General features: G+C 41.6%; 1 protein-coding gene across 6 annotated transcripts in view; it reads right to left on the bottom strand.

Annotated features, from left to right (window-relative positions):
• CRHR2 (corticotropin releasing hormone receptor 2) overlaps positions 1-17,276 on the bottom strand; it is a 128,572-nt gene that overhangs the window by 2,690 nt on the left and 108,606 nt on the right. For all 6 annotated transcript variants that reach the window (XM_042888587.1, XM_042888591.1, XM_042888589.1 and 3 more), the window contains 3 exons: positions 13,074-13,159; positions 9,565-9,700; positions 7,824-7,865 (listed from right to left, as the gene is read on the bottom strand). In XM_042888587.1, coding sequence (XP_042744521.1) covers positions 7,824-7,865; positions 9,565-9,700; positions 13,074-13,159 — 264 coding nt within the window. The remainder of the gene's footprint in view (positions 1-7,823; positions 7,866-9,564; positions 9,701-13,073; positions 13,160-17,276) is intronic.

The raw sequence follows: 17,276 nt of genomic DNA on the forward strand, positions 1-17,276 counted from the left end.
GGACCTGAGGATCTCTTTCTTTGGTTATTTTCTTGGTTCTGTGTGAGCTGTGCTGCTTACTCTGTTCTACCTGGAGTGGCAATGGGGTACTTCTTTCTGCTTCTGGATTTAAGGGTATGTAGTACATACCATAGGGGCCCTAATACATCATGAACATGCCAGGGGGATGCGTATCATCTGAAAGCTTCATACATAGTCCTGGTCTTGGCCAATTATTTATGCCTTCAATGCAATCAATGCAGAAAGAAAGATGTTCCCCCAAAGGAGGTGATTTAGATAGGGGGAATTAAATTAGTTCAACTTGTTCCACTGAGTGCAAAACTATCTCAGCTAGATGTTGGGCACCTAAGGCAAATGCTATTAGTAATATATAAAGTGTCACAGGGTAACTAATGTCTTGAAAGTGTCCTATGAAGAACGTCTGCAGAGCGATGGTGGCTACTGAATGCTCATTTCTCCTCATATAACACTGAGGTTTTGTTAGAAAAGGTTTTTTTCCCATTCTGTAAGTGTGAAATTCACCCCTTTACAGAGAGCCTGGGACCCACTTAACTCCTTCCAGGTGGTCCTCTGGGAGCATTTCATGGGGCCAAGGAAAGGAGGAGCGACTTCATGCGCTTTTGTGTTTCTGAGCAACTTGTGTGAACAGGTACTTACTCAGCCAGTGAAGCCAGATTAGATTTATCATTTGAGCTTCAAACCAATCAAGTCATAAAGAGACACCTGGAGATAAAGATGTGAGTCTAAACAAGCAGTTGTCTGAATGCCGTTTATGACACGGTTTGCTTATGAGCTTTGAGATAGGATAAAGAGTAGTAACAAAAGTGCTGTCTTGTGCAGTTGGAGCCATTCCTAATGGTCTGGGCATATGAAAATACACTCTGCACTTACAAGGCTGAGTGAAAGTTATTTTTTAATGGGAGAATAAGTCACTGCAATTAGGATGTGAACAAAGCAGAAGCAGAAATGGTTAAGCTTGAATTTATCTCTTAACTGAACTCAGACACAAAAAGATTGCTTAACTTCAAGTCAGAAAAGAAGAGAAAGGGCTGTGACTGCTCTAATAACATTTATTTTTAAAAAGGAAAAAAAATCTATTATACAGGGAGAGAAGTAGAGCATAAAAACATAAAGCAAAGTAGCATCTTCAAAGCCAGCAGTTAACTGTGAGAGGAACTACTCCAATTCATTAAGCATTTGTAAAGTCAGTACCAAATCCCAGAGTCAGCACTAGCTCCTCTATGACCCAAAATTAACAGCATTAGCTAGCAGCAGTCAAAAGAAGTACGTAGGTTATCATCAGTGCTTAAAGCCTATCAAGCAGCCTCGTAAATAAAATTATAAGCTTCATCCCTGTGCACCTTTAGTTGCTTGACGTGGCAAAGTTTCTCCGTGCTGTTTAGCAAACAGCTCAGCTCTGTCTGACTCTGTCATTTTTTTCCAAATAGCTGCTCCCTACTACTTTAAACTCTGCATTTTGCCTATTATGAACAATAACAGTTCCCAAATGTGTGTTCAAATCAGATTTACCATCATTCTTCTGCCTACGGAGTGTGGGCACTGTTCTCCTTGGGCTTGTTTTTGGACAGTGAAGAGAAGGAATTTGGGTGATGGGGATACAGATGTCAGAGGGTGGTGATGGCTGGATTGCAAAACTGAGGAGCTTTCAAACCTTGAGATCACATATGAAAACCACTAAAATTCACATCTGGTCTGAAAAAATTGTCAAAAAAATTTCTCAATGAAGAAGCCGTGACAGCATATAATCCCCTTGGGGTATGGAGGGGATGTAGTCAAAACGGTCTGCAAAACTCAAAGGAAACGTGGTAATAAAGCCTGTAGTTTTGCATAAAAAGGTGCAGATAGGTCCCTCAAATAGCCAACATCACACTGCTATTTTATGTACCAAAGTTTCTCTTTCTCCCTCAAAATTACCCATTTTAAGTGGTTTCCAGCTGTATTTTTCTTTTTTCCAAGAATCTTTAGCAGCATTCCTGTACATTCTAGTAACAGGGTCATACTTCTACAGCACCTGCCAGACTAAGACACTGAAGTTAATTTCCAGAGATCACAACAGTGTGATTCCCTTTTAATGTATACAACAGCTCAAGAAGACATCAAAGTTCTGACTAGCTGAAAAGATTTGTTGCACGTTTCGTGCAGGAGGTAAATGCTGCTCCCTTTTTCTGAGCCTGCTAAAAAGCAGAACCAGACACCTGAGGGGAAGGCCATGAACGCTATCAACCCAAGGCACAGCTATGTGCTTTTGTCATGGAGTGCTCTCTGACAGCAGATAAAGGAAAATAAGGTTTGGAAGGATCTTTAGATGAGTTCCTATTCTTCTATGCTTTGGCTCATTCTTCTCTGCTTTGTAGGACATCAGTCTGAGGAGACCTAATGGAGTCACAGGTGGTTTTCTGTCAAGGTGAATTTCTTCCAGAACACAATTGGGTGAGGAGATGGATACAAGGAGGAGACTGTAGTAAACTGTGGCCTTATGGTCCCAAAGGGAAGGCTTTATTCTTTCACTTGACTTTATATTGACCAGTCATCCTCGGGGACATTTAGCAGTAGTGCTCATATATATTAGTAGTACTAATTGCTGGGCCCCTTTGCTGAAAAAGCAATAATTGTGGAAGATGGAATTAAATTTTAGCCCTCAAAGTCCAGCCCTATATTCATATTTATTCAGTGCTTTAAAGGAATGTTTAATGCATGTCTTTGGGTTGGGAATGATTAATGTGAAGGCTGCTTAGATTGATGGGCTAACCATTTAGGTCATGATTCATAGCTGGCTATTATAATGAATAGCCTCCCAAGATGATCAGATCAAAGTAAGCCACTTTGAGCTTAATAGATTTTGAGAGACAGATGGTGCCTGGGTAAAGGGCCAATATATAAAAGAAATAAATAAACATATTTATCCTCGACTTGCATCTAGTTGTGAGAATAATTTACGGTGCCATATAATGAAGTAACTTCTACTCCTCTTTAGGAATAATTGCTTTCTTTCTTAAATGTTAATTTATAGTAGATCCTTGGTTTTGACCTGATAATACTAGAATTTGCTTGAGCTGAGAATTCACTCTTTGCAGGATGATTTCTGACACAGCCCTTGCTAGTTCTGCATCCTACCAGGAATGGCTGGAGATAAAGGACAACCACCTTATTACAGATATAGGATTAATGAATTGTAGAACAATTAAGTTTAGAAGGGACCTCAGAAGGCTTCAGGTTTAACACTATGATCAAAGCAAGACCAGCACAGAATTTATGTCCAGATTAAAAATTTTCTCAAGGCCTTATCCAATCATTTTGAATATATCCAAAGGTAAACGTCACAACATACCTCTTGACCTCTCTTCAAGTGCTTACCCATCCTCAGTAAGATCTTTTCCCACAATGTTTGATCAGGATTTGCCTCATTTCTGTCATTCAGTTTGATAGTGGGGACTTCTGTGTCTATCCATTCATCAAGCACTATCACTTCATAAACGAGGGTCATTTTCACATGTCACCACATCCATTCCTAAGCATCTTGCTATGGTACAGTGTTATTATCTCCTATTATGGTTGTGAGGTTTTCCAAGGATCACAGAACTTTCTCAAGAGTCAACTCCGATGGTCATTGAAAATTACATGGAGCATTCAGCAACTATTAGATATTCTCTGGAGGCAAGGATCCTTCCCCATTAATGATCTTGTTTCCACCACGCTTTTGATGAGGTAAGAGGACTGGAGTAGGGCCTATCGTGAAGTTCTCATTCTTCTGAAGGGTTACCAGAGGCTGACCAGAAATACTTCATTTCATTTTGGGAGGAAGGTGAAGCATCTGAGATCTGATCTCCTGCTTTTCAGACTGCAACCAACAGCAGCTGCAAGACCAAGGCTAACAGATTCCTACAGGCAGATATATTCGGAATACGAAATATAATAATTGAACTCTTTTACCTCTCTTTTCTCTCTCAGGAAAAGATCATTGCTGGAAAGGAGGTCTGGATACCACAGTGGAAAGAAAGCTAGAGGGAAGACCCATTTTCTTTAAAGATATTTTATCAGGAATCAATTAATAAGCTAATAGAAATGCTGCCTGTGAGCAGAAGCTACTAAAAAGCCTGGAGACAAAAGTACAAAGAACCCCCAGATGAGCAGTAAGCCTAGAGATGAACAGTGATTAAATTGCTACAGAGCATCGCTATGGCTTCCCCAGTGCTCCCCTATGCAAAGCCCATGGGCTATGAAGCCCAATTAAACTGTCCTCATTGATTAGTTGTTAGGCCTCCTAAGTGAGCTTCTTCTGGGAATGAAGTTATAACAAATATTTTTCCTGGATTTCATGTAGTGAAAAGCAAGCAACTCTAAGGATCCTCCACATATGTCTAGAACCTTCACCAAGCCTTCTTCCAATTTCAGATCTGGCTGTGACCTCGATAGGTAGTGATGTTTTCTTTCAACATTCACTCCTGAAGATTACTGTCAGAAAAATAAGAGGTGCCCTGTGAGATTCTTCCCAAGCTACACATCCCTCTAAAAAACTTCAGTTAAACACACACTATCAGTTACTGGATGAATTCACTGCAGAGGCTAAAGACACGATGTAGTGAGTTTTATAAATCTGTACGCTCATCTGTACTTACATGAAGATGAAATAACATGAAAGCACAACACTGCTTATACACTATTATATTGTTACAAGCAAAAGGATCTAGATAGAATAAATTTCAACTCAAAAATCCTAAATATTTTTCAGTGAAGTGCAGTAAGAATCGTCCAGTGTTCTGCAAAGGTGTATTCCATTCAGTACAGCTTCATGCCAACAACACCGCCTTATGTAAAGCTGAATTCAGCACTGAGATCATCAGTTTCACAGTTTGTTTTTCTCTTCAGTGATTCCACTGCAGAACTGTCAGACCAAAGCACTGCAAAATCAAGGCCAGGACCTTTTATGGTGAAGTCTTGTATTAAATATGTACCATCTTCAGTTGGACTGCTGGAGATGCCTTCTCCAACTGGAAATTAGAATTATTCAACTAATACATCTTGTGTCATGTCTCTGATCTGGGGCAAATGAGCACACAAGGAGAAACAAATTTCTGCTCTATATCATAAGGACAAGTCGGTTTAAATCTGGGGAGGCTACAAGATGTTACACAGCAAAAACTCCTTCCTGCTTTTTCTTTTGCCAAATGTAACAGGTACAACACTGACACCAAAAAAAAGACAGAAACTTTGGTGTCATCTGTGATCCATATTGTGAGTGCTACTGCTGATGGTTGCTAGCTCTACTATAGACAGTTACTAGCATCAGTGTCAAATATGAAATGGCAGAGATGCAGCTGAGATCACAGCATTATTAAAGCTTTAAATTAATGTATTTTCTATCCTTTTGCTTGTGTCATAATTAAGAGTAGGACAGGCATTGCATGGACTGAATAACCTGTTGAAGACTATTACGTGCATTCAAAGCACCCAAGTCTGCCATAACTGGAGAACTTGAAGTATTTATAAACTTCTGAGATAGCAAATCATCAGCCCATCTATCACACAGACAGGAATACTAGGTTGATTGAAGAGATGATAATTCGTCAGGGCTTCGGTGATATTTATAAAGATTTCGTGCAGTTCTACAAGGAGGAAATTTATGAAAGTTCTGCAATCATAATTCCATACGGATATTTATGCAGATTCACTTCTCCAACAAAAGTCTTCGTAGCATGGCACTCATCATGTTATGCAGTTAACTATTCAATGAGCCAAATCTGCTGTGGATTTTACTTATGGTGCTGGGAGATGGAGTGGCATTCCCTTCATCACCGCTCCTACTGGGGATGACTGTCAGAGGGCAACTGAAGTCAGGAGAATGCAAATGGTATTTTGGTGCTTCTTTTCCAATGCGATGCCACTAGCATGGACTAAGCAATACAGACACTGCATATCTGACTGAGCAATAAGTCAATATGGCATTCACTGCTGAGATATGGAAGTTAACAAGAAGGAGAAGCTCTTTTACTATGCTAACCACCAAGGCCCTCATCTGTGCCTTTGGCTGGCAATTCGAAGGCCTTTCCCTTCGCAAGGAGGTAAGACACAGCATAATGGCAAAGTTTTGCAACGGGATGTGATGTGGCCTTCAGAATGCGATGAGAGAAACATCATCTGTTCTTGGAATGCTTTATGAGTGCGTGGAGATCTGGGGAGGATAGGCACTATCACCAGGGAGAGGTTTTATAACAAAGCACTATAAGATACGATCTTTTTCTGGGCAGAGGCACTGAAAACTCAAAAGTCTCTGAAATGTAACTGAATTTTCTACTTGTTCCTAAGCTTCGCAGATCTGAAGCTAGAACTGAGCGTGTAACTCCACCCTTTCAAATCCTTATGAATTTAAAATCATACCCATAGTACCATAAGATGAGTCCACATTTCTTTTACTCTTTTGAAAGAGAAAATGCTGCAATATTTAGGAACTTAGCCTTAAGTTCTATCTCAAAAAAGCAGATATAATGGTTTAGCCAGTCAACCTGAATTTGCACAAGAGATGTAAACATGGATACAGGGAAGGTTTAGCTCACAACTTCAGCTGTTTGTAGGTGTCTGCACGGGAGCTAAATATCTAGGCAAGCATTAGAGTGAGTAGAGAGCTAGTCCATACTGTCAGTGAAGTCTAGAATTGCTTAAGTGAGCAAATCTATTGTAGACTATGCTGATGAGAAAGAGATTATACTGACCAGTTTGAAGTAGTTGCACAGAAACCCCATTGTATCCCCTTTGGTTTCCCACTGCCCACCCAGAAGATGTGGATTTCTTACAGGTCCTAAATCCCATCTGGTAGGGCCACAGGAATGACTCAAATACTTGACAGCCTCTCAAGTGACACTAGATACCCATTTCTGGGAAAATGAATCAAGACTCACATCACTCTCATTGGGTATCTTAACCTTGAAGTGACTACCAAAGAAGTGAAAAATGTAAATTGCAATGGTAGTGTGATATAACTGGGAAAATCACTGGTACAGAAATCCTTCCAGATCTGCTAGGTTGCTATCAAGGCATAGAGGAGAAACATAAATAATTCATACTGCCTTGTCTGATTATGTCTGAACTTCCTAACGTTGGAAGAGATGGGAAGTGGGCTCATGATCTTAGACAGTGATCTTCCAGATCTTCCAGAGAACTTTAACTGGACAAAGAAGATGTGTTAATGCAGATAAATCAGATGCAGGCATTGCAACCACAGAAAAAAATGTAATTTTCTGAGACTTTAGGGTGTAAGTCGAACATTAATAGGTATTAGTGAAACATTCCTTACATGAATATTAGTCCCCAAAACTAATCCAAAGTAGCACAGTGACCTTGTTCCCAACCCTTCTACAACAGGGATTGTTCATTCAGAGAGAACCTCACAGAAAAGCTCACTCACCTCAGGATGGCATCCCTTTATAAAAAATGGGTCACCCTTAGCATAGTCCTTAACAAGAGCCCAGATGAGAAGTAAGGCTTATTTATGCCCAGAAATCGTATTTGGAATTACTGAGAAAATGGAAAGAAGTCTTAAAATGAGGAAAAAAATATATAATCTGGGAATATTTCTTCTCCTCTGCCCTTGCCTCCCAGTTGGAGCAGAATGGGTTAAAGCTTTCTGAACAAAGGACACTGACTAAGAGAGCTGGGAAATTCAGATGCACGTTAACAGAAACTTCTCCAAGAACAGACTGATGGGGCTGCAGCCCCATGTGAAAACATCCCGTGTTGCACAAGCAAGCACTGAAGTAGGTTCCACCTCCTGAGAACTAATGGCACTGACAGCAGAGGACACTACTTACCTCACCGTTCAAGAAGCAGTAAAATACTGACACAAAGAAACCCTGGAAAGAACAGAAAACAGTCAATTATTCGGTATTTGAACACGCAGAACTGGGGGCTGTGTTTTATCCTGGCATCATCCTGAGCATAAACACAACCTTGCTGATGTCTTAATGATCCTCTTACAGCCAGACAAAATCTTTGCCCTACAATTTCATGAGATTCCAGGTGTCTTGCAGCAAGCTCTTAAAACACGAGAGCTACAACCCAGACACTGGTAGAGCAAATTATCCATCCAGTTGTGTTAAAGCCTCTCTCCAGCTTCCAGCTGTCTCCCCCAAAATGGCAGAGTGGCAGAGCCCTTCACAGGTCCTGGGTCATGCCTGCCAACTCAGTGCAGATGTCTTACATACCACACTGGGTGTCAAATGGCCTCAGATGCTCTTGTGGGGGCAAGTGCATCACTGGATTGCTTACATTCAAGTGAGCTGCAGTGCTCTGAGGAATCAATTGACTGCACCTCTCTAATGACTGCAAAGATTGTAATGACTGTAATATAGAATTAGGTGACAACATGATGACATTTTCATTTTTAAACCCATGAGCAGAGTCCCATTTATTCTGTTTTCAGCAATGGTCTGCAATTATTGCCACCATAAAGGAGATATTCACCATGCATCCTTTCTTATGTATGCCTTTGTAATGCTAACAATAAGACAAGCAGTGTAGCAGTTTTTGAGTAATAGAGTTAATTTTAGGGAATGAAAAACGTGAGTTGATTCACTGTAAAGGTCTGAAGTCCTTTTGTTTGTTGATTAAAACTGTCACTTTCCTTTTTGACTTTCAATTTTTGGTAGGATGCTCTGTGCTTCAAAGCTAAACATGCAGTCAGTAAATACAGTAATCCAAATCTTCTGGTTTCCAGAGCCTTAGATTTGGCTTGACAGCCTGTGTACTGTACATTTGAATTGATATTCTGGGCATCAGAGTGTTTGCTCCTGTAGATATCATAAGTAAAATATTAATAACAGCAATAATTCCACTCCTGCTGAAGAGAATCTTCAAGCAGAAACAAGGTTATAGAACACACCTAAGCAGAGGTAAATGGCTGAACATAACTTAATGATCTCAGCCACCTTGCCTTTTTCATGGTATTTTTTTTACCAGATTCAGAAAGCTGGGACAATTACCTTCCACTGTGTTTTACATGCTGGCAGAAATCCTCTAAAATTCAGTGGAAGGAGGAAATAGAGTACAGCTACTCATAGAGCTGGTTAGTCTGGTGCTGCAGGAGAGCTGGAGTGGGAGCTGGGTAATATGGAAGACATCGTTAATGTCTTAATCAAGTATCCCCAGCAGGCAGGAGCTGTTTTCCTTTGTTTTGGAAACATCTAGTTTAAATCTCAGCTCAATCTGTGAAGAGAGAGAGGCAGTTTGGAAGCATGACTCATCATCCTCTCTGAGGCAGTTCGTGATGGGATGAAACATTATCTCTGTGCTGATTTTAGATGGGGCTGTAGCTATAGAGTGAACACAGTGCTGATAAGGGAGGTGAATGAATCCCTCTGGAACACACCTGGGAGATCTCCACTCCATGAGGTATGCTGTATACATCTATTAAGTAAGCATAAATAACAAAGCTGAGTTCTTTTCAACTGTAATCGTTTGCCATGTAGTTAATTGCTGTAAGATTCGTGGTTGAAAAGCACTAAGGATCCTTTTAGCAGTAGCCAATACCCAAATATAAAATTGTCCTCCTACCTGAAAAGACTGCAGAAATGAATTGAAGTAGATGAAGACAATTTGGGAAATGTCATCTTCACCAGGGTTGACGAAGAAAAGCATGTATGTGATGCCTAGCAGAGGCAGAAGAACTAAAGTTGCTTTGACTGCCTTCCTGTTGGGAGAAAATAACCACCAGTGAACACAGGAGAGAACCATGCTTGTTACCTGACATTATACCACTCTGTAACGACACAGACCAAAAAAATCCAGTCCTTAAATGGGGAGAGGGCACAAGACACAGAGCAGTTCAGAGGGAAGTACCTACATTAGCTGGAGGGGGAACTTAGGTGCCTGCTTAAGTTATCAGCACCTCTACCTGTTGAACATGGGGTAGCTGAGAAGAAACAGAAGGATGTCCTAAGACACGGCTACTCAGATCTGTCCAATATGTACAGTCACAAGAGAAAAGAACCATTTTCAGATAGGCATTCACATGTAAAATTCTGCCCAGTGTTTAACACAGGTGTTCGGAGTTGGGGCACACAAGTACTCCCAGTAGGAAGCTCCATTTTCCACCAGAAAGAGCTGTGATGCAGTGGCCACAGGCTGCCCAGGGAGGTGGTGGAGTCACCATCCCTGGAGGTGTCGTAGAGCCATGGAGATGTGGTACTGAGGGATGTGGGCAGTGGGCACGGTGGGATGGGCTGCTATTGGACTTGGTGCTCTTAGTGGTCTTTTCCAACTTTCAGGATTCTGTGGCTCTCAGAGCATGCTGCTAGGGCATTTTCTAAGGGCAGCAGCAGAGGTCTCTATTTGCATAATGGCCAAAGAACTTGAGCATTTGCCCAGGAGGACAGCCAAGCTTTGGACACTTCTTGGCCTCCATCTACAGGAACAGGCCTGAGGTTCAAGACCTTATTGTGGGATGCAAGGTGAAGGCTCCTGGAGCCCTCAGGCAAAGGGCAACACAAGTTCAGCACAAAGGACTGGATTGAGTTTAGCAGGGAGAAGGGAAAAACCATCAGCCTTCACTTTGAAACCAGGAGTGAGCATGTGAATTGTTTCTGACCAGTGCTGGATGACCTGAAGAAGTGTTCTGGGAAAGCCTTTGTCTTTCAATCCTCTTCATCCCCTGAACAAACTGAAATCTTTTTTACACCCTTCTTTCTACTTCCTCCAGGCAGTTTCTGTCCTATCTCCATGACAATTAGGCTGAAGCCAAGTGAGTGAGCCCTTATACCTCAGGAGGATAACTGATAAATCCTGCACCTGGCCAGGACTGCCAAGCAAGACCTGCCTTATGCCCACCTTTTGATTCTGTCTGGAGTGTAAATGCTCCCTCTGCAGCATCTGTACCCTCAACACAGTGGTTTAGGGCCATCTTACAATAACAAATGTATGGTGCACATTGAAGCATAAGTTATTATTAATAGAATTATCAGAGGCTAATCTTTCTTTTTGGGGCTATAACAGTGCCTTGGGATGCTACGAGCAGAACAACCTCATTCTGTAGAATACTTTGCAAGCACAGACAACACATTTTGCTAAGTCTCTGCAGATCTCTTACAGATAGTAAGACTGTAAGAGATGGATAAAGACAGGTAGGCAAGCAGGGGAGCACAAAAACACTACCAATATCATGAGACAGCAGTGGTCTTAACAAACTACCTGCCACACTGCCACACTACTTATTACTTGCTTAACAAATGTTAAGCAAGGCTTGCTCCAGGTTCCAGGAATCCAAAAGGTTCCTATTTCGGCTGTGAAATAGAAGATTCACCAACAGAGCTTGTAGTGGGGATATCATCTGTTCAAGGACAAAGGCAGTTACTTTAGATTGCCTCCAAATCTAATATCTCTAATCCCTGCCAACTGCAGCAGGGAGTACAATATAATGAGATTTGAATTGGTGCTGGGTAGGGCTTTTTTTTTGGTGTACTTTTTTTTTTAAACGCTAACTTCAGGTTCATGGCATCAGCTTTGAGCACGAAAAAAGGATTTTTTTTTCCCCCTTTCATTTCACAGAATCACAGAATCACCTGGGTTGGAAGGGACCCCAAGGATCATGTAGTTCCAACCCCCCTGCCTAGCAGGGCCACCAAACATACACATTCAGATCAGGTTGCCCAGGACCCCGTCCAACCTGGCCTTAAACACGTCCAAGGACGGGGCATCCACAACCTCCCGTTCCAGGGCCTAACCACTCTCCTAGTAAAGAACTTCCCCCTAACATCCAACCTAAATCTTCCCTCCTTCAACTTAAAACCATTTCCCCTAGTCCTGCTGTTATCAGCCCTTTTGAAGAGTTTACTCCCCTCCTGGGTGTAGGTTCCCTTCAGGTATTGATAGGCTGCAATGAGGTCACCCCGCAGCCTTCTCTTCTCCATGCTGAACAAGCCCAACTCCCTCAGCCTGTCCTCGTAGGGGAGGTGCTCCAGCCCCCTGATCATCTTTTTCTCGTGAAATGCACAAAGAAGAATGTGAGCAAAGGAATCAGAGCACTGCATTAATTTCACATTTGTCCCCAGGCCCCAGACAGGAGTGAAAGAAAGCAACCAGGTAGAAAAACAAAATTCCATTACTGCAGAACTGCCTCTGAAGTCCAGAGCAGGCTGATTTGAGGACATCAGAATTCAAGCCTCAGTTTGATGCACTGAGATTTTGTCTAGAAATGATGTTATGGACAATATTACCCCACAAAAACGGTGCTATTTCTCAGAGTGATAACCTGTCTGTCCATAAATGATCCAAAACACTGGCCCATTTGGCAAGGCACTACAAATGGCAATAGAGGAAAGGCACTCAGCGTCTCCTTATTTCTAAGAATTTTCTTTTGGGACTGCTGGGGTCTGATCTAAGTTCACAGCACTGCCAGAGGGGCCAGGCTGCCTTCCTTCTGCTGTGTTGGGCTACACATCCCCATCCTTCTCTTTCTGACACACTGTTTGGGAGGTGGCATGGTCAGCCAGCCCCAGGAACTGCTCTGCCTAAGAAGGAATCCCATAAACTGGTAGTTGATGGTTGGTGCCCTGATGCAGCCCACTGAGTGGTTACACTAATGCTGGTGCCAGCTGAAAGAAAGAGCACTAACAGCCTTCTGTCCCACACTCAGCACTAAAAAATATAATTAAACTCTACTGCATGTGCACAGTAATCAGCAGTAATACTGCTATTGATTACAGATATGATATGAATGCTTCGCAGGCTCTGTTAGAATCTTATTATGAATGTAGATCTTAATATGCACACACATGTAATTTACTGGGAAGTCTTGATACTGCATTGTTCTGCATCTACAAAGCTGGAGCCTGGGATAGAAATCTAGAAGGGACTGAACACTTTTCCACTGATCCACCACATTAACTAAATAAATGGTCTAACCCTCACTGTCATGACGTATTTCTATAATAAATATACTTGTGGGGTGAGAAGGACACCCTCTGAGATCACAGTGGCATCTGCAAAGACAAACATGGGACGAGGACAGGATGGGCAAGGCAGTTCTTTGCTACCACACAAGGAGCAAGAAGCACCAGCTGACTTACCTGTACTGTATTGTTTCTGAAGTGGTTGAAGCTCTCAGCTTTGTCATTAAAATTCTAACTATGTTAAACAGAAATACAAAATTGATCTGGAAAAGAAGGAAGAGAGAGGAAAAAGTAAGATCAGTGAGTCAAACAGAGTCTTAAAGGATAAGATACACCTTAAAAGGCACACTTTGCAGTTCCAATCTGATCAAACCCAGCCACCTGGCTTTATCACCGACTGCAGCAGTTACCAGAAATACCAGATAATGCAGCAAATACCCAACAGTTATTAATCCCTTCAAAAGAGGAATGAACAAAATGGATGGTCCCAGCAAGCAGCTTTATTTCCACACCCCTTTACTCCTTCCGTGGGGCCGCGAGGAGGTGATGGTGGGCTTTGTTTGGCTCTTTGCACTGACTCTGGCTCAGCTCACCCAGGCTCCCTGCATGGTGTATTTGGCAGTTCTGTGGTGTGCTGACATGGCAGGCTGTAATGGCTGGGTAGGACACCCCACACCCAAAGTACAAGACTGCAGTGCAGAAATCCAAATATAAGCTAGTCACACCAGACTCCCATTAGATTCAATGGAGTCTACTCATTGCACTCTACAAGAGACATTTAAAACAGAGCAGATGAATCCCACTTACAAATATGTGGTGGGTTTTTTTTTTTTGCACTGTCTCTAAAGGTGAGACGATGGATTTATCATTTCCCTTTTTAATCTGCTGAGGCGGGTGATGATTATTTCCATTACAACATCACTGCTGAGAATTGAGATTTGCTCTAATTGCTGTTTTTGCATCTGCTAGCGAGTTTCTTACACAAGTTTCCTCCCAGTGTAAACAGGAAAGAGAAAAAAAAAAAATCTGAAAAGAAGATTCTGAATTGTAGACTGTGATATGCAGAAGAATTTGGCACCTAGAAACAAGTTGTGTGTTGCTTCCAGCACAAAGTAGGAAAGCCTGCAACATCCTGATTTGTCTCAAATTTGTTGGCGATGCACTGTGACAGGGCTGCAGGACAATTATCTCTGGATTGCTGAGGTCACAACCTAAGCTTGTGAGAAAAGATGTTTATCAACATATTTCTCTCTCATTTCCTGAGTCTTGGCATTCTGTAGTCTGTGAACAGAGCGATTCGACTGACTTCCAACTATTTATGGGCACTGCAGCAGAGGTGCTAATATAAAGGTGTTCTCAAAATATGCTCTTTATTTTCCCCAATGAAATGTGATATATTTCCATGATTACAATATCTTGGTATCCATCAAAGCATTCCCTGTGGTTTACAGTAGTATTATTTATAACAAATGGTGCAGTAAGCACTCAATGGGAGACTGGCAGTGTTGGGAATTTTGTACGTTAAATGCTTGTTAAGTGAGAGACCAAAACGTTGCTCTAAGACCACAATATTGCTCTAAGAGCCATGTGACATTTTAAGAAATGTTTTTCTTAGCAGAGCAGGGCCATAGGGAGTCCAAGAAATAAATAAAACAGTGCAGTTTGTGTACGTGTTCTTACTAGAGTTGTCTTTGTTGCATTTCAGAAATTGAAGTCGACTGTTTCTCACTTCAGTCATCAGAGACAGATGCCTCAAATCACTGGTTTGATGTGGATCTTAAACTCTTCACATTTGTGACTGCATCATCCTTCAGTAACAGAAACATTTGGACTCTACTGAGGGGCAGGAGATGGGGGTCTTCACCCACAGAAAGAAAACCTTTGCCTCTGAAATTAAACTACCAAGTATTGTGGTTCTTCATCAGCTCAGAGTCAGGTTTGGGTCACTTCTATCAAGTCATTGATCAAAAACTTGCCACTTTTGCAGTCATAATGGAAGGTGGCGGATGGAATTATAGGCTCTTGGCAAGGGTAAGTTTCAAATATGAAGACCAATCACATGGGATTAACATGATGAAATGGACTAGAGAAAGCATTTCAAGTTACAAGAGTTCTAGTTTGACGTGATATCAGGGAACAGAAATTAAATTGCCATAGGCTGCCTCAGAAAGATTAGGATTTTTGATCTTCTTTGAAATTAAATTGTGTTGTGTGATTCGTCAGTCCAGAAGGAGAACTGTGAGCAGAAAATTTTGAGGGTTAATTTCACCAGGGATAATCATGCTATATAAATCAATTTTTCATTCCCTCACTCTTTTCCCTAAGCTTCCCCATTTGAGGGCTGTTGAAAGAAACCAGTGCTGACATTCAGAAAAGATGTATTAATACTTCTCACCTAGACTTTCATGTGTGCTTGCCCTGATGCCTGGCGTCAGCTGGCTTGCTTATCTGGCTGGCAGCATTAATGCTGACTGCCAATGGAGGCCACGTCAGGTACAGAACTCAGCCACCAGGCATAAATGATGGCACTGTCCAACGTAGGTGCTTAGGTGTGGGCTACAGGTGGCACAAACACACGTTGACAGCAACAGGAATGCAGATACATCAGTGCTCAGTGTAAAAGGTTGCCCAGGTGTCAGAGGAAGGTCTGCTAGGGCCTTTTTAACATTTACTGGCAGAGAGGAACAGTGAGGCCTGAACAGGTTTTGGGAAGAAATAGTGTTTGGGCTTGAAAGAGTCACCCACACAAAGTCATCCATCCAAATTGATATTTCACATCATTTAGGGGCATCCCACCTGAGTCTGGCTGGATTGAACGTGGCTGTACCTCCTGAGGGTCTGTGACACTATGCTATATGAAAGCCTCTAAAATGTTCAGCGGTGCCAACACCAAGGCTTCCTTTTTGCCTCCACTTGGATTTCATTGGGAGGTCTTTAAGAGCTGGAACAGGACAACATCAGAGTTCAGCAAGCATAAAACTGCAGGACAAAAGATGCAAGTGGGTAACACTGAAATACTTTTTTTTCAGGTTTTGCCTACCAGAAGCACACTCGATTGTGTTCCATTTTAACAACTGCTATTAAAAGACCATTACAGCAGGACATGTGGCTCATTTGCACCTATTAGTAGCACTCAGAGGTCCAATGTGAAGATAGATTTTCAACACGTAATCAGATGGATTTTACGATCCATTTGTCTGCGGTGGATCTCATACCACAGCTCACAGGGATGAAGTTAATTCGTAGTTTGAGTTCATTCTGGAGAGAAGACAATCTGAGAACCAAACAGGGAACAGAGTGCTGCACGTAGCTCAGAGTGGAAATCTTTGAAAGGAAAATGGAGCTGTTTTCTCAGCTGGAGCAGAACCACACTTTCTAGAGACTACCTGAATGAGTCTGATTTAGAAGCATGGAACATCAAGTCTCTGGTGTTTATTCCGTGTACATTTATGTATATACACAGTAGCATCTCAAAGCAGAAAAGAGCTTACCACTGCAAAGTGAGTTTTCCTAGAGAAAAGCCTCTGTACTGCATCCAACTAAGTACACAATTATCTGTTAAGGACTTTTTTTTGTTATTACTGCATTTCTGTATTAACACATGAATTTCTCTCCGAACTGGGCAGCTCTAGCAAAGCGCACACATCAATTCTGTTAATGGAGGCTGATGAATGGATATTTAAGAGAAGCAGTGATGACAGCCAGAGCATCCTTTTTATTCATCTTTAATCTGATTTGATATTCTTATTCAGTTCTGCTTATATAACACATTTTCTGCTTCATAATGGAAAACAGAATTAAGGATTTTTCCCTTGATATGCACTGGCAGATAAAATCAATCCAAAGGCAAGATCCGGAATATAGCATAAAAGAACTTATTTCTTATTCTCTCACTGTTATTTGTGGTGTGCTAAGAATATCCTTATTGCTGGAATAAGACCCTCTCCAGTTACAGCTGGGAAAGAAGTAGCTTTCATTACTTGCCAGGACTTTGGAGGTTTCTTGTTTCCTTTCCCGAACTGGGATGAAAATCCCGAGCTCAAGAATAGTTTTATAAGTCAGTGATCCAGAAAGCACTTGGATCACCTGTTTTGGCAGAGATCGATTTTAATCTGAATTTTTAAACCTGGAAGGCCTTTTGAACCAACATAAACTTTACAGCGAGAGATTTTGGTTATTAAAAACGTACAAAAAAACTGAATTTCCTTCCACTCAAATTCCATTTGAGTGGAAATTCAGCTCCTTCAGAGAGATGAAATAGCCAAAGTATTCCAAGCAGCATAAAAGAGTACAAAGGCTTCTTTGCAGTTTTCATTAAAATCAAGAACTTAAATGCAAAGTCGTTATGCTCTTCTTCCCTTTTGAGAGCTTAATGGGCAG

Source organism: Lagopus leucura, unplaced genomic scaffold (genome assembly GCF_019238085.1).
Source record: "Lagopus leucura isolate 7727_CA_CO unplaced genomic scaffold, USGS_WTPT01 Super-Scaffold_100157, whole genome shotgun sequence".
Lineage (NCBI taxonomy): Eukaryota > Metazoa > Chordata > Aves > Galliformes > Phasianidae > Lagopus > Lagopus leucura.